This window comes from Barbatula barbatula (assembly GCF_947034865.1).
Source record: "Barbatula barbatula genome assembly, chromosome: 24".
NCBI lineage: Eukaryota > Metazoa > Chordata > Actinopteri > Cypriniformes > Nemacheilidae > Barbatula > Barbatula barbatula.
This window is the reverse complement of record NC_136787.1, coordinates 9,044,292-9,070,141: the sequence shown is the minus strand read 5'-3', so window position 1 is coordinate 9,070,141 and position 25,850 is coordinate 9,044,292. Positions and strand designations below refer to the sequence as shown.

At 38.0% G+C, this 25,850-nt stretch overlaps 3 protein-coding genes across 4 annotated transcripts in view; 1 reads left to right on the top strand and 2 right to left on the bottom strand.

Annotated features, from left to right (window-relative positions):
* Nucleotides 1-853: 853 nt before the first annotated feature.
* atp6v1b2 (ATPase H+ transporting V1 subunit B2) lies at nt 854-7,201 on the bottom strand. Its single transcript, XM_079449175.1, has 14 exons — nt 6,963-7,201; nt 6,407-6,462; nt 5,847-5,945; nt 5,672-5,765; nt 5,519-5,596; nt 5,254-5,393; nt 4,636-4,737; nt 4,455-4,552; nt 3,812-3,935; nt 3,312-3,462; nt 3,140-3,222; nt 2,952-3,056; nt 1,854-1,983; nt 854-1,720 (listed from the first exon to the last, which is right to left on the bottom strand). The coding sequence occupies exons 1-14, from the start codon at nt 7,093-7,095 to the stop codon at nt 1,584-1,586; spliced, it is 1,530 nt and encodes a 509-aa protein (XP_079305301.1). The 5' UTR covers nt 7,096-7,201; the 3' UTR covers nt 854-1,583.
* Nucleotides 7,202-8,155: 954 nt separating this feature from the next.
* vsig8a (V-set and immunoglobulin domain containing 8a) lies at nt 8,156-14,713 on the bottom strand. The gene is made up of 10 exons (XM_079447935.1): nt 14,551-14,713; nt 14,252-14,307; nt 14,010-14,078; nt 13,788-13,879; nt 11,546-11,715; nt 11,089-11,293; nt 10,722-10,874; nt 9,074-9,196; nt 8,816-8,954; nt 8,156-8,721 (listed from the first exon to the last, which is right to left on the bottom strand). Exons 3-10 carry the CDS (start codon nt 14,039-14,041, stop codon nt 8,556-8,558), a joined length of 1,080 nt encoding a protein of 359 aa, XP_079304061.1. The 5' UTR covers nt 14,042-14,078; nt 14,252-14,307; nt 14,551-14,713; the 3' UTR covers nt 8,156-8,555.
* A 1,137-nt stretch (nt 14,714-15,850) lies between these two features.
* The window catches only part of LOC306890003 (putative flavin-containing monoamine oxidase A), a 34,340-nt gene continuing 24,340 nt past the window's right edge, over nt 15,851-25,850 (top strand). The window contains exons 1-6 of one of the 2 annotated variants that reach the window (XM_079449450.1): nt 15,851-16,167; nt 16,280-16,367; nt 17,590-17,770; nt 18,211-18,325; nt 18,419-18,576; nt 21,740-21,829. In XM_079449450.1, coding sequence (XP_079305576.1) covers nt 16,038-16,167; nt 16,280-16,367; nt 17,590-17,770; nt 18,211-18,325; nt 18,419-18,576; nt 21,740-21,829 — 762 coding nt within the window. In that variant the 5' untranslated portion in view covers nt 15,851-16,037. The remainder of the gene's footprint in view (nt 16,168-16,279; nt 16,368-17,589; nt 17,771-18,210; nt 18,326-18,418; nt 18,577-21,739; nt 21,830-25,850) is intronic. The other variant, XM_079449451.1, reaches the window with a different exon arrangement.

The following is a 25,850-nucleotide window of genomic DNA, read 5'->3' as shown; positions in this document are numbered from 1 at the left end:
TTGAAGTGATGGCGCATTGGACAGTATGGTGCCGATATCAAATATGATAAAATGCTGTCGTTTTAAATAGTTCATTAAAACATATCAAATAAAAAATGGAAACACAATGTGGCGTTAAATTTAAAATATGTGCCCATTGATGTATTCCAGCACAAATTCATTGATTTCGGTTTAGTTAAACTCAATTCTTTTGACACTGAAGCAGTGAAAAGCTTGACGTTTTTTGATGCAGTCACAGCCAAATCCGCAGACTAACTAGAGATTTGAATACCAAATCCAAACAAAAAAATTTCATAAGGGGTAGCATTTAGCATGTGGTAAAAAAAACAATGAAACCCCTTTTATACGTGCGTCACATTTAGGCAATAAAAGACTTCCGCATAGGATACACCTGTGTATCCTCGCTCATGACTCCTCAGGAAGCCTCCTCCCTCCTCGATTCCTCCCGGTGCAATTAGAGAATTGAGATGTCCTTCAATATGGCTGAGCTCGATCGGTTTCCGGGTCATAGGATGGAGAATAGAGGAGCGAGGAGACGAGGAGGGATATTGAGAAGCACCCAATGACTTGTAATTTCCTTCTTTTAAATTCTAATACAACAGAAATTTTACTTATCAGACCAAAGACAAGTAAGCCGAATATTTCCAATTCAGAAATGTTGCTTCTAGTGTATAATAAAACGGTTACATTAAATCTGAATGTTTGAGTTTGTGCGTTGCTTAATGAATTTAAGATAATTAATGGAATTTAGATAATATTGTTTTCCAGCAAATAAATGACACCGTACCTTAAATAAGGCTGTATAATTGCGTTGCTTATTATAGTTGTACCATCATTTACTGTCATGATCATTCATTTATACACATTAAGGTTTATTTCATTAAGCAAATGGTCACATACACATTTACAATATTCATGCATTACAACATTATACATTTATCACATTACATATAATTTATAAATAAATAGAAACAATAAATAAAATATGTTCACATGTTTTCAAAACTATGAAGAATGACACATTGTTGTAATACAGACATTTTTCACAAAAAAAATTATAAAAAATGCATTCTATCAGATAGGACGACTCTTTTAAAATTCCTTTTTAAACCATTCAATCCATTTTAATCTGCGCCTTACATTATATATAATGATCAATATATATAAAGAGGATTGTTTATGACGACACATAGATAAAATATACATGAAGAAATTATACACTCAAAGTTGGCCCTTTGATAAAATAACATCAACCAATTTTGTGGTGCACACTAATCGCTTCAATGTGTAAAAGAAACATCACAGACTACTAATAGATGCAGGCCACAACGCACATCATTCTGTCAAAACACAGTTTGAAACACTTAACACACACACGTTTACCTCACAACTTCCAGTCCTATTTAGTGACACTTACATAGTAAATAAATTCTGAAAGCAGCAATAAACAAGCCATGAAAAACAACTTTGCATTCCATCATTACACATATTGAGGCAACAGTGTACTTGATTTTAGCAGACAGAGATAGAGAGAAACATCTAGGAGTATAGAACATTTGACAAACCCATTGTGCAAAGCAGGACTAATGTTTGGAATCTCGAGGGTAAAACTCAGCCAGAGTGCTTTGAGGAATCCTCTTCAGCATCTCCTTGGGGAAGATTCTCAGAAGCTGCCAGCCAATGTCCAACGTTTCAAACACAGTTCGGTTCTCATACGCACCTGTAGCATGGTATACATTAAGGCAAACACTAGTTATCAGCTAACGCTACTATTTTCATACATATATAATGTATGCATACTTTTCTTTTGTATGACTTTTTGATTCCATAAGCATCCTAATGTCCTGACTTACCCTGAGCTATAAAGTTCTTCTCAAACTTTTGTAGGAACTCCAGGTACAACAAGTCATCTGCTGTCAGTGCTTCCTCTCCAACCACTGCTTTCATTGCCTGCACATCTTTTCCAATGGCATAGCATGCATACTGCAAAAAAGAAGATTTGTCATAGGCTGCTCATTCTTAGTGGCCACACAGGTATCGAACTCAACAATAAGTTGTTAATGACGACGTTTTTGTGAGATGCAAGAAAATAACAGTGCTAAACGTATTTATTTTCACACATTTTGACACGGGGCTAGCCGCTATCACAAGGCCTTTGTTTAAAGTGATAGTTCACCCAAAGTGATAATTCTGTTATCATTTTCTTACCCTTGCGTCATTTCAAACCTGTATGACTTTCTTTCTTCCCCAGAACACTAAAGATATTTTAAAAAATGTTGTTAACTGGCCCCCCTTCACTTGCATTGGTTATGTCTCCATACAATAGAATTGAATGGGTGCCAGTGCTGGGCTACCAAGACTATGGGTCAAATGCAGAGGTCACATTTCGGGTATGGGTGACCCTAAACTGACAAACAGGTCACTTTCAAATTCACAAAAAAATCTCAAATATCCGCAACTGACTATTATTGTGCTAAGCGCTATGATCTAAGACCAGAAAACCAGCATAAAAGCGCTTAATAATAACATTCATGGCAGCACTGTAAAAGAGCGCCCTGTGAAGTAGCCTTCTGAGGATAAACAAACGTCTAGAGACCGACTGAAGGGGAACACAACGCATCTATTAGTGGTATTAGAGGTAGCCCGCTTTTATACAAATGTAAAGGGAATAATAAATGAAACAATGTATTAAATTGCATATAATGTCATGTAATTCATAGATTAAACATTCTACAAAATGTTTAAGACGAAGTATTTAATTTGTCCAATACACATTTTTTTCATACCTCTCCTCAATAATGAGAAAGGGAAATAGACTTACGAATGGCTTTATGTTTTGTAATACCTGGTAATGCTAGTGAAATTACACACTTCAGCTTTAAAAACACTAGTATAACGATGTGGGTCACTAAAGGTGTTGTTGGTTTAGAATTTAAGTTCTCCATATTCACCAGCTGGTTAGACACATCAGAGTGATCCTTGCGTGTCATCCCTTCGCCGATGGCGGACTTCATCAATCGAGACAAAGATGGTAGTACATTGATAGGTGGATAGATCTACAAAAAAATCACATGGAATTCAAATATGTTCTACACAACTCATGCACAGCTGAGCCTGTAAGAGCGCTTCCAGGACTCACCTGTCGGTTATGAAGTTGTCTGTCAACATAGATTTGACCCTCAGTGATATAGCCAGTTAAATCCGGAATAGGGTGGGTGATATCTGTGGATGGTAAGTTAAAGGGGTAAACAAATCCAGTCCCACACCAGTTATGATTTAAGAATGAAAAGAGTATGGAAATGTTTCCTTGCCATCATTAGGCATAGTGAGGATTGGGATTTGGGTGATTGAGCCATTTCGTCCCTCCACGCGTCCGGCTCTCTCATATATGGTGGCCAGATCGGTGTACATGTACCCTGGGAAACCACGTCGGCCTGGCACCTCTTCTCTAGCCGCAGAGACCTTAAAGAAAATGATGGAGGTTATAGTAATGCGTTTTATTTTGCCTCTATGTTATCGGATAGAGGGTTTATACAAGTTTTTGGGGAGTGATATTTCAAGTACATCTATCCAATTAAAGCTTAAAAGGAGCAAGTAAATGAGGGTTGAATTAACATGACAAGTTCTGCTTTGTTTTGGGGGAGGAATGTTCAACTATCCTTTTCCCCTTTCATTTGATGCATGTAATTTTGCAATAATGCAAACAATAACGCAAATCATTTTTGATTATTTCTGTACAACAGTATTCAACCATTTTTCAGGAGCATCAAAATTTCAAGCACATTTCTAACATTTATGAATTATGTCATACCTCTCGTAAAGCTTCGGCATAAGAGCTCATGTCAGTCAATATGACCAACACATGCTTCTCACACTGATAGGCCAGAAACTCAGCAGAGGTGAGTGCAAGTCGAGGGGTGATGATGCGCTCAATCCTGCGACAACAAACCATAATCTCTGGTTCATTTCACCAGTTTACTCACAGTTCAAATCAATCCATAATGATAAACAGTTCAGTAAATGGAAACAGAATTGTTTTTTTAAAGGTCCAGTGTGTGAAATTTAATGGCAACTAGTGGTAAGGTTGTGAATTGGAACCAACTGCCCACTCCACCCCTTCCTTTCAAAGCAGTATGATGGCCAACACAGAAATAAGATGTTTTCCCGTTTTCGGTTCTTTGCCGAAGGAGATAACAAATTTACGAAACGCGCTCTGTAAAGCAGTTTGTCTGTAGAAACAACATGGAGAATTCCATGTGAGAGGACCCGTGGCGGTGAATGTAGATCAAAATAGCTCATTCGAAGATAATAAAACATATCGCTTCATTGTGTGAGGTCTTTATACACCTCTGACCACACAGTTATGTATTTTATTTTGCATTTCTGTCACTAGCCTCCTCCTAAAATTTACACAACGGACCTTTAAGTTTAACAACATCTGATTGGATACTGACGTGGGGTCATTGGCCAGATTTAAAAAGAGGCAAACGTTGTCCATGGATCCGTTCTCTTCAAAATCTGACTTGAAAAATCGTGCAGTCTCCATGTTGACCTAAAGATACAGCTAATGTCATGAAGATATCACACTAGTATAGATACATAAATGGCACACATAAAACATTAACATCTCCTCACCCCCATGGCAGCAAACACAATGGCAAAGTTTTCCTCACTGTAATCCATCACATCTTTGGACTTCTTCACCAATCCTGCCTGACGACAGATCTGTGCAGCAATCTGAAAAGAATTTAATTTGTTACATAGTGGTTATGTTTACACGCGCTCATTTTTGTCAATCTGACTGAATTCAATCTGACCGCAGATACTTTCAGTGCTGTTTACATGTCCCTTAAATGTTGCAATACGATTTAAAAACTTGTTTAACTTATTGTGCAAGCGCACAGCTTGGGTTGCTAGATTTGCGTAACAAACCCAATCCAATGGCTATTCAAAACAAATCCAAAAACTAGTTCAATTGACCTTGCATAGCACAAATATCAACATCTGAAGAACAACAGTATTACACTTTTAACCCAGGGGAAAGAAACAAACCGTTTAAAAACATCCCGAACGTCCATGTACTTTAAATGTAGTGGGACCTGGCAACACTGCGCACACGTCTAACATGGATATGTTTTTTAATTAAATATAATGTGTTAAATGTGAACAAGAGGTTTAAGTTTTACCGCATGATAACGAAAAAAAATGGATAAAAACATTATAGAAAACAAGACAGATGTGGTGTGGTGTCACCTCATTATGGGGCAGACCAGCAGCAGAGAAAATGGGAATTTTCTGCCCTCTGGCAATACTGTTCATGCCATCAATGGCAGAGATTCCCGTCTGGATCATTTCCTCAGGATAAATACGACACTGAGGATTAATTGGCTGACCTGCAGGAAAACAGGAAGAACAGTACACAGAACATAAATGCATAAAAATATCAACATATGATCATGCTAGTGCACGACCTTCAGTCAAACCCAAAATGTCCATGATGTACAGAAACATAATGTACCCATAATATCTAAGTAGTCTTCTGCCAGCACTGCTGGCCCCCGATCAATCGGCTTTCCCGATCCGTTGAAGACACGACCTGCAACAAGCCTCCAGTTTTAGCAAATACACATAATGAAACTTCACATGCTCTTACTATTAGCATAATTCTCACCCAGCATATCCTCAGATACGGGCGTGCGCAAAATGTCCCCGGTAAATTCACATGTGGTTTTTTTGGCATCAATACCAGATGTGCCCTCAAACACCTAAAATTAAACAATCTGGAATGTGAATTACAGTGTTCAAAGAAAACAAACAGGTGCATTTGGATGACCTTGTTTTCTGACCTGAACCACAGCTTTGGAGCCTGAGACCTCCAGGACTTGCCCACTCCTCTTTGTGCCATCAGGCAGTGTCAGGTGGACAATCTCAGCATACCTGGGAAACTGCACAAGATGCACAAATGTCATTTAACTACGTTTTAACATTATATCAAAGACCAATGGCACAGCCCAGCTAATTTAAAAATAATGATTTGATGCTTTCACAATCAATGGAAAACTGGGATGGCTCATGTGTGTATAGAAGGATGTGAATGTGCTCTTGTGAGACGGTTCAACAAAAAATTTAATTCATTCAAAACCTGCATGACTTTCGTCAGCAGAACACTTAAGATATTTTGAAGAATGATGGCAACCAAACAGCATCGCCTCCCAATGTATGGCCAAACAACCACTGATACATTTCTCAAACTGTCTTCTTTTGTGTTCTGCAGAAGAAAGACAGTCATACATGTTTTGATGACTAAAGGATGAACGTATGATGACAGAATTTTGTTTTAAATGAACTATCCCTTTAAACAAATAAAAACCGGATGAACAACAGTAAAAAGAAATAAATGAAATACCTTCACTTGATCCAAAATCACCAGAGGCCCGTTCACACCAGCCACGGTTTTATACGCTATATGCACACAACAACAGAATCATGTCATGCAGGTATTTAATATCTAGATCATAAAATAAACGCAACCTCATAATCACAGGCAAATCTCAACAAGATGTGACGTCATCAGTGCCTTTGGTGATGCTGCGGTCACGATTCTTTCCTCCATTGCACAGAACGAAGCAGCATCACGTTCAATGAATGGCATCGGATGTGCTACTGATCCAAACGATCATCAATTAATATACATTGTACCATGTAATTTACAAATAAACAGAATGCATAAGCAAATAACGATCCTTCTAGTTAGCAGGCTGTTATATCAGATGACCCTGGATACATGGTCATCACTTGGCTGCACAGATCATGAATATCATACAATACAATCGATTACAAGGGTTTGCATCCACAAAAACAACATGCCATTGAGTTCTACAGGATGCGGTGTAAATACGCAGCTTGTCATTCATTCAAACATCAAGTGGGTTTGTTTATAAGGGGCCTTTCTGCTCACTCACTTAATCTCGGCTGTGAAATGTAGTCACGGGTAACGGCGAGAATATTTTCCCGAACGGCGACTTGTTTGTTCCCGGTAACGGCGGATGATATTTCGCTCACGGCTCCGCTCACCATTCCTCTAAGAGCCTTCATGATGACTATACACAGATATCAGCCTGGTAAGCAAAGCGTGAGAAGATGTCCGCGCATGCGCTGTAGGGAGTAGATGTGCGCCTCCCACCTTCAGACGACGCAGTGCGCGGTTTTAGTTCCCTTTCGGGTCTCTCGACATTGCGTGAACCGCCAGGGGACTCTCATTCCTCCCGTCCTGGTCCGAGGCTGGGGTGACTGCCCACAAAGCGAAGAAGGCGTATTTCGCCTCTGGAGAGGACGTTAATTCGGCAGTTCTCACAGGGAACCCTCTGCTGGGTTTTGCCTTGTATGCTGTGTAATTCAGCCGTTATTCACACAAGACCCTCACTTCGGGTTTTTCTTGTTTATATATGCCGTGTACTTCAGTTGTTTCTCGCACTATGAGCCGCTTCTCGTACACGAGCAGACCCCGTGCTTAATTTTCACACGTGAGTGGGCCCCCCATTGTAATGGCGGCATGCCGTGTCAGCACACGTTGTGATTATTCTTTTCACGTTGTCTTCTTTGTGTGCTCGGTTTACTGCCCTTATCATGTGCGCCGTTGTAGCACGGATCAATTCCTATTGAGTCGATAGACTCAAATGAACACCCCAACTCCGAGTTGTACACTGGCTTGTGTTGGTAGTGTGTGGGAACAAGGACTGGTCGCATTGTTGTGACACGTGTTATATACACAATTTAGCGTTAGTCCCTCTTGGAGGTTTCATGCTCTTAATTCGTGCTCTTGAGTGCGTTTAAGGTACTTTATGAGTGGCTTTGACCCTCTCCGTTCAGATCGTTGCACTGTAATGTGCAGTCGTAAGATTCTGTGGTAATGTGGTCCAGACGGTGTAATAAATAGGGTGGCTACCAAGCCCCTAAGCGACGTCTTGGACCACATCGGCCAGTTTCATTTTCATTTCTACTGGCGTTATTCAATAAGGTTTCACTAAGGTTTAGAGAAGGGGAGTCCCCTAGCATTTCACACAATGTCTTGTTCCTTCCTCTCAGGGAACCGAGGTTATGATAGTAACCGGAGACGTTTCTCTCTTGTTTTGCAACTGAAATTCATCAATCGATAAATAATTGTTTTTGTTGTAATTGACATGAAAATACAGTATAGAGAAGTTTACATAAAAATAACATAACATGGACGTTTCTTCGTTTTTGGTTTAATGTAGACATGCATTTGACTTAAAAAAAAAAGAAAATCTGCTTATCAGACAAGGACATAGAAATATATCGAAAAAAGTTTAAAAAAGTTAAAAATACAAAAATACAGGAGCTATAAAAAACATTAGACTTCATGACAAAATACAGAAAATGAAAAAAATGATATTAACCAAAAACAATAATAATGGAAGTTCATCATCACTGACAAGTTAATCTCAAACGAAACAAACAATTTTATTAATAACATAAGAAACATTTTCTGATTAGCAAATCTTACATCTAAGTAACCAACTATTAAAACCTAACTATCACACTGCATAGCCGAATCTGCTGTCATACTTTGCAGTGCTGTAACTGGTGTGAGTGGAAGGTGGGTATTCTTTTTGGGATTGGTCCACTTGACTGTAGGCCACACCTGAGCGAAAGCTGGAGATACGGCTGGTAGGGCGACTCTCAGGGGCGGGAGCGTCCTCTCTTTAAAGACACAATAAAAAAGAAGACATCAGAAATGTATCTGTTTATTACCATCAAATCAGCATATATCCCATGATAAAAAGTGATATATCACCTGATCTCATTGGAGAACTCTTTATCCTGCCGGTTTCTATCACATTTAAAGATGAGGAGCCATATAACCAGCAGCACAGTTATGATGAGCAGCAGACATCCAACAATAGTGCCTGAGATGACTCCAGCTCTGTTAGGAGCTATGAAAGTTTGTGAAAAATCAGTCCTTCAAATCCTGGAGTTCTGATCAACAGTGTGTGTGTGTGTGTGTGTGTGTGTGCGTGTTGTATTGGCAGCTTGAGTGCATGTACACACTTACGCTTCACAGCTTGAAGGTTAATCCGGCAGCTTTCTTTTCCAACGGCATTTGAGACTTCACACGAGTAGATACCATTGTGACTTATGGAGTGGTTACTGATAAGAAGTTCTCCTGTGTGGGAATCTAGTGATAAACAAAACCAGTCAAAAGTTTGGACACAGTTTTTTTAAAATACACCTTTAAATGTTGCCTAAATGTTTAAATATACAACCCGATTCCCAAAAAGTTGGGCACTGTACAAATTGTGAATAAAAGCAGAATGCAATTATGTGGAAGTTTAAAATTTCCATATTTTATTCATAATACAACATAGATGAGATATCAAATGTTAAAACGGAGAAAATGTATAATTTTAAGGAAAAAATAAGTTGATTTTAAATTTCATGGCATCGACATATCTCAAAAAAGTCAGCTAGCCGTGTTTACCACTGTGTGGCATGCCCTCTTCATTTTATAACAGTTTGCAAACGTCTGGGGGTACAAGTTGCTCAAGTTTAGGAATAGGAATGTTGTCCCATTCTTGTCTAATACAGGCTTCTAGTTGCTCAACTGTCTTAGGTCTTCTTTGTCGCATCTTCCTCTTTATGATGCGCCACGTGTTTTCTATGGGTGTAAATTCCGGACTGCAGGCTGGCCATTTCAGTACCCGGATCCTTCTTCTACGCAACCATGATGTTGTAATTGATGCAGTATGTGGTCTGGCATTGTCATGTGTCAGACTGTTCTAGATTCTCTGAATCTTTGGATATTATGCACTGTAGATGATGATAACTTCAAACTCTTTGCAATTGTTCTCTGAGAAAATCCTTTCTGATATTGCTCCACTATTTTTCGCGGCAGCATTGGGGGAATTGGTCTGCCCATCTTGACTTCTGAGAGAAACTGCTACTCTGAGAGGTTCTTTGTTGCCAATTGTATTATAATGTAATGTAATTTAATATGCGTATATAGAGTGTGTATGTATTTGATTTTCTTTACTTTCTTAATTTCATATTACTTATAATTACAAAAAACGCTTATAAAAATAAACTTGAAAAATACATAACCTTACCCAGTATGATACATAGTGAAATGCTTTGTGCAACACACCATCCAGAGTAAAAATGAAATGAAGAGTTTATTTGCAAAAACAGATAACTCAGTTTTGAAAAACATTGAAAAATCTAGTTTTTCATTATGATATCACATATTATTGTGTTTTATAGTGTTAGTGCTTTTTTGTGCTGTATTTCCTTTGAGTTACTATTACTTAATCAAAACATCCCGACTGCAGGTTTTATGGTATTACTTGGAATGCACACTTAAAACGTGATGTTTTAACATTTTATTCTGTTATCTGTTTTTGTAAATGAGTTCATCATATACACAATACAATAATAAAAATGTAAATAAATCCATAAAATAAGAAAATGAAGATTAAGAAAGTAGATTGTGAAGACAGCAATAGCAGACAATGGCAAATAAAAATGAACATGAATAAATATGTCAATCTATAGGAATGTAGTCGTGAAAATAAGCTACAATAAAAGATGCTTTATTATATGGTGCATTTATTTATATTTTTGTTTTCGGGACTTCAAATGAAACGATAGAGAGTTGTTTGAGCAGCATGTTGTTATAAGACAATAGCAGCAGGGGTCGCACTTACACTGAACAGCATCTGAAGGAATGGGGCCACCGCTCTCTCTCCTCCACGAATATAGCAGAGGTGCAGAGCCCTCGTCTGAGCTACAGTGCAGTGACACAGGCACACCCACAGCCTCTCCTCCATTCACCCAGCACTTGGGCACTGATGGCCTCACTGCAACAGACAGAATAAATATAATTTACCCATACAAACACTGGACCTTTACCTTCAGAAATCATCTGAATGTTTGTTTCATACTCATTGGAATAAGGATTCATGATTCATGATTTTTTTATCAAAAAATAAATTGTTAAAGAAAGTCATAAAACCATTGGTTAATTACTTAACATAATCTGTAGAGGCTAATTTGAGAAGAATGCATCGTTACCCAACACGATCAGGGAGATCTTCCGACTGTCCACACCGGGTGTCTTCTTTACTTTGCACTGATACGTTCCAGCATGATAGGCAGCGAGTGATGAGATCGAGAGAGATGCTTCGCCCTGGGATGGGTCCGCAGCTGTGAAATCCACACCTTTCATAAACGCACTATCACCGTGGATATATTTCCTTCCACCTGTATATGATGTGATCTATAACACAGTCAAAGATTCATCAATTTACCACAACACACATTTATATCTTGTATATCGTACAGTTCCCATCTTGTTTAAAAATGCGTCTAAAGGGACCAAATACTTTTATGGGCCGCTGTACAGTATCCCTTATGAATACCAGGTTATCAAAAGCGATTTTGGAATAGGCCAAGAATGTTTCAAATGAGGACAAAGCAGTGTCTAGGCAAGGGGCTTATTAATTTTTTCTGTAAGAACTGATTTACGCACCATGTGGTCCTTTTTCGTTGTATCTGGGCTGACAACCGACCACTCGATGTCAAGCTCGCCTATGTCGTCTGGAGTCGACGTGTAGGTGCAGTCTAACGTAACACGCTCCCCCTGAGCCATCTGTATCGTCTGTGCTCCATTAGAAGTCACTTTGACTGCTAATGTCACATCTGCAAAGATTGAATGAATGTGCAGATCCATTTGCTAAGTTCTCAGCTGACATGAGGTCAGGAAATACATTTTTTTTAAAGAACGTACAGAACTTTACTGTTTAATTCAACATCATTTTCACATATTTTAAAGAACACAAATAAACTGGAAATGTGACTGTCAGGTGTAAACAAACTTGAAAAGACAAATGTTATTTAAACATTTTCCGGCACACCAGCTGCTGAAACATTCATGCGTTTTTCTTTATGTGTTAGGACTCTGTCCTTCCTGTCTCGAGCTTTCTAGCTCCCTGGGCAGAGTCATGACATTGCCACGTCTTTCGGGTTTCTGTTGTGTTATGTGTGGAGACATGTGGCTTTATGTTGTTACTTAATGCCACGTGTCTTCCTGTTATGTCTCTCAGCCCCACCCTCCTATCTCCTGTAATTTTATTAGGGTTTCATTCCCATCGTCTGTTTTGTAATTCACCTCGTTAGGGTTTCATTCCCATCAGCTGTCACCACTCTCCCCATGTAATCACTCCTCGTTAGTGTCTCCCTTTATATGGTCTCAGTTTCTCTCTGTTCAGGGTTGGTGCATTGTCTTTATCTTTTGTCTTATGGCTATTGTCTCACGGTAGTATCACAGTTTCTTGTCGTGTTGGACTACCCTGTTTCGGTTTTGTAAAGTGTTTTGTTTCTAGTGTTTGTTTTCTAGTGTGTTTTTGTTCTTGTTTTTCCCCATTGCGGGTGTTTGATTTAATAAACATTTATATTTAACCCCTCGTCTGCCTGCATCTGGGTTCTGTCAAAACCATTTCGTGACATTATGTTTCTGCAGTTGTGATGCCGCTGCACACTAGTATAACCATGTTTAGTTAAACAAATCTTTAAAGGTATAGTTCACCCAAAAATGAAAATTCTGTCATCATTTACTCACCCTTTTGTCATTTCAAACCTTTAAAGGGGTGGTGCAACAGTGTGTCATGCATTCTGACTTCAGTGTTAAACGTCTTCTCGTGCTTAACATGGTCAACTTGTCAAAAAAAGTTGGACGTATTATGTAGTATTTCTGTGCTCGATACACTTCCCCCAGTGTTTGTACAGGTTTCGGAAAGTTTTTTTGAACATGAAAAATTGGTATGAAACAACAAAAGCACACGTCACGCATCAACCATGGAGAGCGGTAAAAGGAGCATGCGCAGAAGTCACTATCCCTTGTGTGCAGGAGAGAGAGAGAGCACTATGTTCACGAAGTTCAGATGTCTTTGTTTGTTCGCTGCATTTGTGTGATGAATGTTAAATAAATGCTGGATATAACGCTGGATTTGGAGATAGTTTGAAACTGATAGATAGAGCGGCGGTCCCGTAGGCAGATAGTGAAACTGTTTTCTTGGCAATGTGTGCGGACGTGCCTTAAAAGGGTGAGGAAAGGATGACAGAATTTATATTTTTGGGTGAACTGTCCCTTTAAGTAAAACCATTAAAAGGTGTTCTTATGATCATTTTCAAAAACAAATTCATTGAGACTTTACTTAAAGCCTTTATGTAGTATGCGTTATAAAGGGTTATAAAGGGTATGATACATTATAGTTCTTCAAAATGTGTCTTGTCATACATTAAATGTTGTGAATGTATAATGAATTATAACCAAATAAAAAATGCAAAGTGTCACAATGAAATGAAATGAAGTGTTATAATGTATAGTTACAATTATTCATACGACATTACGATGTATCACATAACTGCTTTAAGTAGTGTTCCCACAAAGTCAAAATCCAAAACAAACATTTTAGTGGCTCTCGCTCTCTTTTCCGGGTCAAATGAGTTATTCTACTGAAGAACTACCGTTCCCCACCTTTTGATGGCCCGGTACAACATTGTGGCCCGGATGACCTGTACTATCGTTTTGATGCTTTCTCATAAATGATTCATATGAGCACATACACTGACGGCCACATCGTTTGGATGAAGGACATAATTGAGGAAGTATAGCGGTGCTGTGAGCCGAATATAAAATAAACCCTGTTTAATCTTCAAACTGCGCTCAAATTCGAAACGTTTCAAAGTACGTGATTTTTTTGAAAACTTACCTGCTTTGAGAAACACTGCCAGCACAGTCAATATCATAAATGAGGACAACGGGGACGAACTTGTTCGTCTCACACAAGGCCGGGTTAGAAAGCTGTGGGAGATTGAAGTATACAAAGAAAGAATGCAATAGTGAGAACTGAAAGTGAGTGACAACAACACGATAATGAGCATGTCTTGCTGAGTTTTCCTTATATTTTGAACTTAGCGATGTGCAATAATACCTTGTGGAGAGGCAGGGGTTTGGTGCATTCATGTCTGGAGTCCTTTTTATGTGAGGCTGAACATAAAGGCTACAAAATAGATGGGTATTTTTATTTTGTTACAGTTCATGTGTTATATTTGACAACTTGCAATTTACAGATGTTAATATTTACACTATAGACTATCAATACTTTATATATCCAAATGTCACAACTGTAAATTATGTTTTTAAACAATGATAGGAAGTAACAAAGTAACTCACCTGTGACCCAAAGACAATTTTGCTCACAAAGCACAACGTTTTTCTTTACTTCCCCACTGCGTGAAAACAAAACAGCTTGTTTGTGCTCTCTCCATTTTTTCAACCTGCTCTATTATTCCTCCTGCATTTCAAGAGCGCGTAACCTCAATGTTTAACTAAATCTATGCATTTTACAACACAAGCAGAAAGAGATTTGGCTGATCTTGACCTGATCGGCCGGAACAACCGGTTTCAAAGTTGCTTCACTGTTTAACCAAGCAAGAAAATACAAACATCCATTAAAAATGAAAGAAGCTTACATAGAAAGGCAGTTCATCTCCTTCTTCATCACATGCACATTACCTTCTGAATGGCTTTACTGCGAGTCACCTGTGGTATCATGTAAAGGTGGTGCCATGGTGATGTGGTCCGCAGAGACCAGTCTCAGGTGACAACTGGTTACACCGCTCGGATAAACAAAGGGGAGGATAACAAATGATTATATTGTTTCAGCTGAATGCATTATTTGTATATCTATAGGTTGTTATTTAATAAAGTTGTTTCTTTCTTTGAACAGCACATTTTTTCTTTTCAATAAAATGCATTACAGTTAATCCAAAGGTAATGAGCTTTTAAAAATAAAGGTTAGAGACCAATGTGCCTTGAATTGACCAATGGAACATCATTTTTAGGTAATGCAGTGTTTGTGTATTTTAAGAACATAATGAGACCCATTATAACAATTATTTCCAATCAATCTGATGATCAGATGAGCTTTTATTCATTGTGTGCAGAACGCTGGTAAATGTGAAAACAATACATTATTAAGTTATTAAACTTAATACAAGACAACCACATTTACCATTAATGTGATGAACTTTACATGTGGCACCTTTGGTTTCCCTTAGCTGTGTGAACTTGAGGACCAGCATGCAGTTGCAAAATGTTAAATAAAAACATAAAACAATAAATACATTGTGTTTGTAGACAGAAATTAACAAGCTTTATCAGCTGTATTTGTGGTGAAACCATATGTAAGCATGAATTTACCATTCAATGAACACATGTATAATTACATCCCTAAAATTGTATTAAATTAAACCAATTTTATCCTTGTCTTGCCTCTTATTTTGTCACTGTTAATTCAGTCTGAAAAAGTCTGCTGCAAGCCGAAGTCTAAATGAGTTATGATATAAAACTGATGGATGTCTTTCTATATATTGCGGTCCTTCCAAACATTTGGATTCACAGTTTTTAAGGAAATTGAAAAAACACTGTACCTCTTAAATGAGCTGTGTTTTCAAAGTAAATAAGCACTTTTTAATCTTTTTTTATGGGTTAGAAATTTGCAAAACCCAATGATAAACATAATGGGTGACTAAATATAACGAGTTATATATTGAGTTATATATCATAAATTGTGGAGATACAAGGTTTCCGAACTAAATACATGTGATTATTAAACCTTCACAATAAAACCACCATTACTTTCCACAACACTTGGTTTATTGGAAAAATACAATCGTATCCTCCTTAAAGGTGTCATATAGGCCTACATACACAAGATCAAACCGGCACACGCGCTCGGTTGCGCGTAACCAGAATAACGGTGGGAGGTCTGACAGTAACTTTTTATCGCCTCTTCCGGTTTCCCACTTCGGTTTTCTCTCGCTTTATCGCGATTATGACTGTGAGCCTTCACCTAAACCAACAATCAGATAATAAATGCGAACTTTCAACTGGTCTTCCGAGGTGTCAAATTTACTTGTGCAATAGAGTTCAGTGTTAGTTCGAGCAGCTCCGGTGGATGTGCGCGATGTTTGCGGAGGAGTCGTGCGATATTGTGGTCGTGGGCGCGGGGCTGTCAGGACTCAGCGCGGCGCGAGATCTGCGCAGAAGACACGAACAACTCAACGTGTTGGTGTTGGAGGCCAAAGGTGCGTCGCAACATGATTTAGGCAGATTGTCATTGACTGCTTCTTGTAATGTTCGCTTGGTTGGGAAAGTGTTGGCATTGCATACATTTGTGTTGTTATTTACTGTATATAGATCGCGTCGGTGGACGGACTTTAGGTGAAAATATACCTGCGGCTGATGGCATGGACCTCTGGGATATGGGGGGACAGTGGGTTGGCAGGTAAGCCGGATTGGCAGGAAAGACTGTGGGTCTACAGTACACAAAGGCACATCAAAGTTCGCACAAGACAAGTTACATTTCATGTGTCTATTCGAACACTAAATCTCATTTACACTTTCTGTGTTTTGGATCACCATTAAAATCTCAAACCAGAGATAGGTTGGATGTTGTGAGAGAATTCTTCTGGAAAGCACAAAAACAAGACACATCAAGCTTTTGAATTCATTTATTTCAGGGAAGACACGTCTTTATATAGTGTGAGATAAGACACCTGTTAAAACCCAACAAGGTGTAGAAACTACATGGAAGAAACATCTTTATATAGTGCACAATAAGACACTTGATATACAAAATAAGGTATTGAAAACTGCATGTCAGACAAAGAATGTTTAGTTTAGAATAAATCCCCTTCCTCCACATTTAGCTGTGAGCAGAAAAACCATACATTCATTCATTAAATGATTTATGTGGGCTTTATCAATAAATTGGAAAAATAAATCTAACAATTACATATCGTTTGTTTTTTGTCTTTTACATGCTATTTATGCACGGCAAGATATGAGTTAATAAATAAATAAAGGGAGAAATGCAGAAATTTACGCTTGAATAGACCTATTTTCCCCCTCAAGGTAGCCCATTTTTACAGAACGTTCATTTATTCATTTGCCTTTGCACATTTTACATGTTTATTCATCTATTTACTATTCATTATAAGTTATTTCTGTGCGTCGCACAGTTACTTTTCAGATTACTATGAGTATCAAGATAAAAGAGAAAAACAAATAGGCCTAAGTGACAGTTTGATCCAGTTGCGTGCTTCGTCTTACTGTGTAAACGCAACCAGGTTCTATTAAACCAGAATAATTTACATTGAATTATAATAACTGGTAGTTGTTGTTGCATGTGTATTATTGCCCATATGGCTTGTTTTTAACAATGCAGTAATTTGGAACATCAAAAACCGCGTCTTGTAGGCCTCGTAGCAGAAAAATGTATTATCGAGGCATTGGTACAGTACACAAACCATTATTACACACCCAGAGCTATTCTCAGAGACCACACAGATCAATAAACTAATAAACTATTCCCTGTGGCTTCACAAGCCTTTACTATAGACGAGAGAAAGAAGGATTTTACACAAAAGATGCTTTGTGGCAGTCTTCAAAGAGCCGTGCTGTATCATTACTGTATAATATATTTTATTTTCCCATATTTTCTGTAGCTCACAGACCCATGTTATGGAGCTTATAAAAGAACTTGGCGTCGAGGTCTACCCACAGTTCGCCGAGGGCAAGAAGGTGCATCACATGGGCGGCCCACGCGCCAAGATCAAAACTTACACTTCTAGCATCCCGTCGTATTCTCCTCTGGTTATGTTGGATTTCCTTCAGTTCCTCTGGCGGGTAATTATAAGCGTGCCATCTTATCTGACTGTTTGCCAATCTGCAATAATTTAAGAATATTTTTTATCCTTTTTATTGAGTTGAGGAAATGTGACTGATAACCATCATTTCAAATCTTAATGGAAGGAGACTTAAGGTTACTTTATGGAACATATTTTCTTTATACAATCATCCATAAGCACACAGCGTACATCTTTCAAAGTGCTTGTGCCGATAATGATGATATATGAAGGCTCTTTAGCTACTATTTTTAAGAAACAGTGCAGTCGGAGAATGGACTAATGGTTTTGTCCAATCTCTTGACGTCATTAATGACATCATGCTAGTTTATAGCCCCACATTATAGGCAAAAATGTGGGAAATGAATGAATCAATGCATCAAATTATTCACAAAGTGGATTATGGTGTTTAATAACCACCTAGGCTGTGGTGTCTTGCAGATTGATAGACTCACTAAGACCGTATCAGTAGAAGACCCAATGAGTTCTCCTAATGCTCAGCTTTATGACAGCATGACGCTTCAATCCTATATGGAACAACATGTGTGGACAGCAGGTGAGCTTTGCACACGTCTGACAGGTTAATTACACAACCCATTAATAATTATTTATGCATACCTATCGCTATCTGTTCCTTTGTGTCTTTTAGAGTTAAAAGAGGAGATGGCCTTGTGCAGCCGTGCCGTGTTTGGCATGGAACCCTCGCAGATGTCCTTCCTCTATTTTCTAATGTACTCCAATGCGGCAGGGGGCACCCTAAAACTTTTGGAGGCCACACCTGGTTCAGCACAGGAGTTCAGAGTCAAGGTTAGGGATGGGTAAACAAAAATTTATTTAAAAAAAAATATGAATGTTACTATAGACCGTTTCATCGGCAACAACATAAACAAACGTTATATGGCCCAAACATTAAGTGGCACTCCGTAAGCATGGCCTCTTTGGGGCCATCTCAGTTTGTAATTGCTACTGCAGGTGATGTGCAGAGGTATTTTCTTTACATATGTTGTGATTCAGCACTGCTCAACTGCGCGGAAGAATCTGATGTTTTGAGTCGTATGTCACGTGTGGCCTGTGAGAATCTTCACTGTACATCAGTAGCACATGTAATAAACATAACAGATGATATAACAAGAAACAAATAAGAACATAAACAGGCTGTGTTGAAGTGTTTTGATATTATTTCGGGTGCTGGGTCATATCCATACCTGTCTCAGTCTCGCGTTTTGTTATTTCTCATGGAAACTCCCGTAATGCGAACTAGACAAAGATCCCCGAACACGATCGCGGCTCTCAAATGCTTACAGGTACGGTCCTACATCATTATACACCATACAACTATATATAGTTGCTTTTCAGCAATGTAAGCAAACAAAATGTAGTGTATTCTATATCCATCATTCTAAATATACAAATTCACTTTCTGTATACAATCCTACCCAGCAGTTGTGAGGACACTACAAACCACCAGTCACTCGCAGCATCCACAAGCGGGCTAGCAGCCTCTTCGTTCTGTTTACACATGTGATGAAATGACGCATAGACGAACCAGGACAAACCATTATTACAAGCTTTCCGTGGTGAATCCACCAAGGGTAATGACACAGTGTTATACCCCGTTTTTTCATGTACTTGCTCTATAACTGGTTTTAGCTCACTTTTAATAAAGAAGACTTACAGATTGCCACTTTCAGTAGACCTTCGCAGATAATATGTAACTGTTGAGTAGTTATACATTTATTTATTACAATTACTATAATAATAAAGTATTGATGGTAGTAATATAAATTAAATAGAAAATAAATTGTTATATTTTAACCAAACACAGAAGTTTACTTCGGTCCAGTAATCCGTCTGTAAATACAAAGTAAGCAGACACCCCTTTATCGTTTATCAATTCTATAATCATCATTTGAGGCTGTGCCTTTATATGTAGTATTTGTGATTTATTTAGAATAAACCAGAGGTATTGGCCATTTAACATTAGGGACTATAAATCAAGGTTATTTTAATTTGCTAAAATGCTTCGGTTTATTGAAATATTAGCCTGAACTTAATGAAAAATTTAAATGTTGCCTGAAATAAGTTTAAGTCGCTAAAATTAAAATAAGAAAAAAGTTATATTAAATAGCTAGCAACACAGAAAATAAACATAAATAATAAAATGACAATATTGATAACTAAAATCAAAACTACAATAACTTTGCTAGAACTATACATTTTATTTGAACAGCTTAAAAACATAATCAACAACTTTTATAATTCAACATGAAAAGCTTATTAGCCTATGATGTTTATAGAATATTTCTAAGAAAATAATTCAAGGTCCCTTGGAGTATATGCACACGGGACGATGGCGTACTTCCGCTAAAATCTCAGCCATCTAGGCCATTTCCGTTCTCATATTACTAAGGGGATTTTTCACGAAGTGATAACGATGTGTTTATTAAGAAAATGTTCAAATTTCGGCAAACCGACAGCACTACAGGTGAGCATTGTTAAGCGCCTCTGTGATCATGCCTTTATAAGTGCAAAAGTTCACTTTTCTTTTTTTTCATATTTGTTGATGTACCTTGAAACTGATAGCCTGAAGTGCTTCTCCTCTTTGGTTGTCGACGTATGGCAAAGTGTTTGAATAATAAGACTGGCTGAGATTTTAGAGGAAGTACATCATTTAGCGGAAGTATGCATTTACCCTACTTATGCATTTTGGCTGGGATTATTATTTTTTCACGTTAAAGCTTATGATACATAACATACTAAATAAGTCTGTAGATATACTGTAATAGTGCTGTAGTCTAGTGTGGGCTAGCTGGGAACTCAGTAAGATAACAGCAGTTTGATTTGGGGTAAAGGTATGTGACATTGCAAAAGCACAATTTTGAGGTTTTTATCTTCTAGTTCACTCTCACCTACATACAGAAACATTTTACTGATTGTTTATCATTTAGTCATTTAGCAGACGCTTTTATCCAAAGCGACTTACAGATGAGGAAACATTGGAAGCAATTATAACAACATAGGCAACAAAATACATAAGTGCATCAAACTAGTCCATCAAAGCCTAGCACAGTATACAAAGCTAAGAATAGTGAGGTTAGTAAGGTTGTGTTTTTTTTTTTTTTTTTAAATGTTAAAGAAGGAAAGGGGCAACCGAGTCTGCTGATCTTGTAGCAGCTGGTAGATCATTCCACCAATGTGGTATCACTACTCTGGATTGGTCTTTTTACAAACAACCAACAAGCATGACATAATATAAACATTGTATTATAGCATGTACAAGATAATATAAAACAGTCCTTTCTTATAGTCTCATCAATGATAATTTGCATTGAACTTTGTTCATGACATTCTTCAGTACAAGGTAATTGTGGCGAGCAGGGCGGGACGAGAGCTGTGAGGACACGGCGCGATGCCGTTGACGCGAGTGACCGGTCTCGCATCTCTCACGGGGGAGCTCCGGAAGCATAAGAGGGAAGACAACAGGGAAGGGCCAGAGGACCAGGCCTGGACTTTATGTTCTGTTTAATGATGTTTGTGTGGCCGGCAGTCAACCGTGACAGATGCGAGACCGGTGCATGCGCGGCTGGTGCTCTTTATCACTAACGCCACCGTCCTCGCGCCGTTCCCTCACATTTCTTATAGTTTTGGCATCCCTTTTACTCTTCCTCAAAAATAAATAATATATAATTAAATGGTTATAATATTTTTGTTAAATCATATACTTATGGTGTCATATGAATTCTTGTGTATATAATTATTTTCTAAAGCGCTTCCCTATTTAAGGACAGGGTCTTATATAAGATTGTCAGCTCTTTTATGATTTTTAAACTAAGTCATTTCACTTTGTCAGGAGAAGCTTTGGGATTCACGACACAACACAAACATCTGTTTCTCAATATAGGAAAAGAGGGTGCTGTTGTTTTTGTGCTTTTAGGAAGAGCCACGATGTAAAGCTCTGTTGTTTCCACAGGGGGGCACTCAACAGCTGTCAGAAAAACTGGTGGAACAGATCGGAAAGGAGCGGGTTCGATTGGGTTCCGCAGTGATGACCATCTGTCAGGTAATGACTCTATCAGAGCAGAGGCTTGACACACAGATAACAAGCATTTCTTATGCGGCGCGTGTGATCACTTCTATTCCTTCCAACAAGAAGCGTATTCAGAGACTAGGCAAGAGAACTTCGGTGTGTTTTTTTTGTAGTTTGAAAAGGTTATTTTGTCTGTTCTCTTTGTCTCTCACTTTCTTTTTTGTGTTATATACTGTTGTAAGCTGAAGTGCCTGTCATCTCTAAAATATTTGGATAACTTAAATCAAATCCACTCCATTAGATCGCTCTCATTTGCGAATTGGTGACACAAAATCTTTTGAAAGCCTTGGAGTCACATCAGGGAATTAGCCTATAATGTCGCTCTCACACATAGAGAGGTAAAATCCATTAGCCTTCTTAATGGTGTTACATCGGCATCTCTGAGTAGAAAGTTTTACTCACCCCCACTGTTTATTAAAATGAACTCATTGACTTTTATCATCTATATTTAAGTTAACGCTATAGTGGTATGTGCTAAAATTAAGTTTTAAAACAGGTCCGTTGGGGATGGATTTAACGTGCGTTTCTTGTCACGTTGAGTTGTGGTGCTAACATTGGTGCCACTAATGTAGCTGTAAGGTGCACACTTTTGATTTTTCTCCTGTGCAAAAAAAAAAAGATTTCTTGAAAAAGGGCAACATTGAAAGGGCAGAATTGAAATCCATCAGTCTATTGATTTTCAGTATGGAACTGAAGCTGTGAGAGATCTTGTGCTAGACAAAGCCCACGTCCCGAATCTGTACAGAAATGTAACATTCATAGCAGAACCATGAAGGAACAGGAATAATGGCTGTGCGCGAACATACAAAAGCCCACAGAGGTAATACCTTTCAAGTATTTAAATTGTGATCTTGGAGTAAAAGAACAACATGAATCAGTGGATTTATAACTAGTAAAATTATAGTATAGAATTACATGAACATGCACGGGTCAGGGCTGTGTTTCCCGAAACCATCTTATCACTACGTCTCTCTTAAGAGTAGATTGCTACCACTCCTAAGGTATAACTTAAGAATGACGTAGACGATACATTCAGGTGTTTCTACTCAGGCGGTAGATAGGTCTGATTTGACATCTCAAAGACATAGTATGTAATTTTCTCTGCTAGAGGTCACATTTTTTTTAAACAATAACACTGGTGCAGCTTGATGACGCAAGCGCAGAATGATGGGAGTTGTTGTATTCACCTACACTGCGGATGGAAATCAATGCGACGTGACTCAAAAAAGTTTACTTTAAGATTCAGGCATTAAGTAGACACTTTTTTCCAAAGCGACTTACGAAACTGAGGATACATTGAAGCAATTAATCTTAAGGAGGCAACAATAATAGATTTTAATATATGACATAGTTTTACAAGCGTTATGTTTGATCGTATAGTATATTTAATGCTAACAAATAAGCTGCACGTAACAATGTTTAATGCTAAATTAGGCTACTACTTTGTGTTCAAAATAATAGCAGTGTGTTTAAAAAAAAAGCTCAAAATCCTTATAATAACTTTTATTTCAAATGCACAAATGCATTGGGAACACCCCACATTCTATTCTAAATCAAAACATGAAGAAAAATGCATCAAATTTGTAACTACTGTACAGGAAGTGAAGAACTACTGTTGCAGTACTCACAGGTAGCATCTGACTTTCTTTGGTCAACCTGGAGCTGATCATTGAATGAGTCATTGCAATTTTGGCTATTCTTCGATCCATTAGAATGGTAGTTTTGCGTTTTCTTCCACGTCTTTCTGGTTTTGGTTGCCATTTTAGAGCATTTGATATCATTTTAGCTGAGCAGCCTATCATTTTCTGCACTTCTTTATATGTTTTTCCCTCTCTAATAAATAGTTTTAATCAAATTACACTGTTCTTCTGAATAATGTCTGGAACGACGCATTTTATCCAGATTTTCAGAGAGATATGCACAGTACAACATGTGCTGCCTTTGTCCTTAAAAGGGGCCACTTGTTTGACACCGGTTTCTTTACAGAATGATTTAGCTTTCTAATTGAACTCCACACTGCTAATATTTTTAATACGCCCTTTTCAATAAATGATTCAATTAAACCGAAATTAGCAGCATGCATGTCATGACTGTTGGTTTTCTATTACTCTACTACACCTACTAGTAAAATATTTGCCATATAGAAATATAATTTCTAACAGTGACTGATCTGGTTAGTGATATTGGAGTGCTATTATTTTGAACATAACTGTGTCACTTTATTTGTCAAAATAAATGGCAGCATAACACAGTTTTATATGTTCAGAACATACAGTACTAAAAATACATCTGAATGGCAGTTGTAGACAGGCTGACTTACTATTTATATTTATCACACACTGCCATAGAATAGCTTGCTAGATGCTACAAATACTACCTTTGCACTGGTAGTTTCTACAGCAGTTAAAGCAGAAACCGACAATAGCACGACTCCATTGAGATGCAATGCAATGAGGAGGAACGTAACACTGGCTACAGTTGTGAATATCACTGGCCTTAAACATTGCTGGAAACCTTTGCCATAATATACACAAGTGAACAGAATTGATAACATTGTGCTTGTGGTTTTTGGATATTTGGTTACGCTTTACAGTAAGGTTGAATTTTATAATATTAGTTAATGCTTTATCTAACATCCATTAACACTACTTAAAGGTGCAGTTTGTAAACATTTTGCAATGAAATATCCAAAAACCACTAGGCCAGTGTCATATATTTTGTTCAGATGAGTACTATTTCAAATGTTTCCAACTACTTGTAAATTGTGAGAAAATCGCATTCTAAACAGTGACCGAGGGTTGTGCAGTCGCCTGACCATGGCGTCATATCCACGTTACCCTTTGTTACCACCTTTACTGACGTAGACAAATGCGGAAGTAGCTTCTAGCATGCAACTAACTTGTTTCGAGCAGTCACTTATTTATGGACCACAATTATACCAAACATTTCTAAAATTTTGTTCCTTTAACTCATCCGCTAACATGATTTCTCCTTCCCGTCTGATTGATGGCCATCAGCGGTGGAGTTAAAGACAACAGTTCCCATCATTCCTCGCTCCTTACAGCGTCATCAAGCTATGCCATTGTTGCGATTTTTACAAACTGTACAAACTTAAAGCATTTTTTTTCCGTCAGCAAGTTGTATAACCTTAGTTAGTTAATAATTGTATTGGCATTAGCATTAACTAACATTAAAAATGTTTTAAATGATATTGTTCCGTGTTAGTCCACCTTAGCTAATGCATTTACTACTGTTAACAAATACAACCTCAGGCCGTGTTCAGACTTTACTTCCATTTAAGAATTACTGCTTTTTCTTTTTTTAAGCTTTCTTTTTTTTAAGAACCAATTAAATTCCTCGCATGTTGTTATGGAAACAACAGGTCTATGTCATTGGTCAGCTGTGAAAAAGGAGCTTGATGTAGGGCGTCTTTTTTTTCAACCGCTCTGAGCTGCAGAAAAAGACGCCGGCGCTGATGTTTAAAAAAGCACTCAGGACATTTTTGAAAACACAGTTTACACCATAGGATTATAATGTAAAACAGACGCTAGAACACAGCCTTACTGTAAAGTGTTACTGTGTATTTTGATGCAACAATCATAGCCTACACATTGTGCCTTTAATAAACAAAGCAGAAGATTTATGTTTTGGTAGCTGTTCTCTATCATAAGTGGCACTCTCATGTCTGTGAAACCTTTGGGGGTCATGCGTACATAACAGCCAACACTCATCTATCCCTGTCCATCACTGGCAAAGCCACAGGCTGTCTGCTTGCGGAATTGTCTAAGGAAGACTTAATTACACAGAGCCATGTTAATACAGTATAAGATGCCTTCCTGTGTGCTCTATGCGTGCGTGTTCTCCATTTCCAGTCTTTATTTTCCACAGGGATCAATAAAGAAGATATATTCTACCCAATTATTTCATTAGCCACATTGTGCCTGTGTCCTTGCCGATTTAGTCCATATAAACCTCACTATATAAGGCAGTGTTG

Coding starts and splice junctions, on each gene's coding strand:
- atp6v1b2 (XM_079449175.1), bottom strand. CDS start 7,095: ATGAAGGCTCTTAGAGGAATGGTGAGCGGAGCCGTGAGCGAAATATCA. Junction 6,463..6,962: donor CATTTCACAGCCGAGATTAA/GTGAGTGAGCAG, acceptor GTGTGCATATAG/CGTATAAAACCGTGGCTGGT. Junction 5,946..6,406: donor TGATTTTGGATCAAGTGAAG/GTATTTCATTTA, acceptor CATCTTGTGCAG/TTTCCCAGGTATGCTGAGAT.
- vsig8a (XM_079447935.1), bottom strand. CDS start 14,041: ATGAATGCACCAAACCCCTGCCTCTCCACAAG. Junction 11,294..11,545: donor CAACGAAAAAGGACCACATG/GTGCGTAAATCA, acceptor ACTGTGTTATAG/ATCACATCATATACAGGTGG. Junction 10,875..11,088: donor GATCTCCCTGATCGTGTTGG/GTAACGATGCAT, acceptor TGTCTGTTGCAG/TGAGGCCATCAGTGCCCAAG.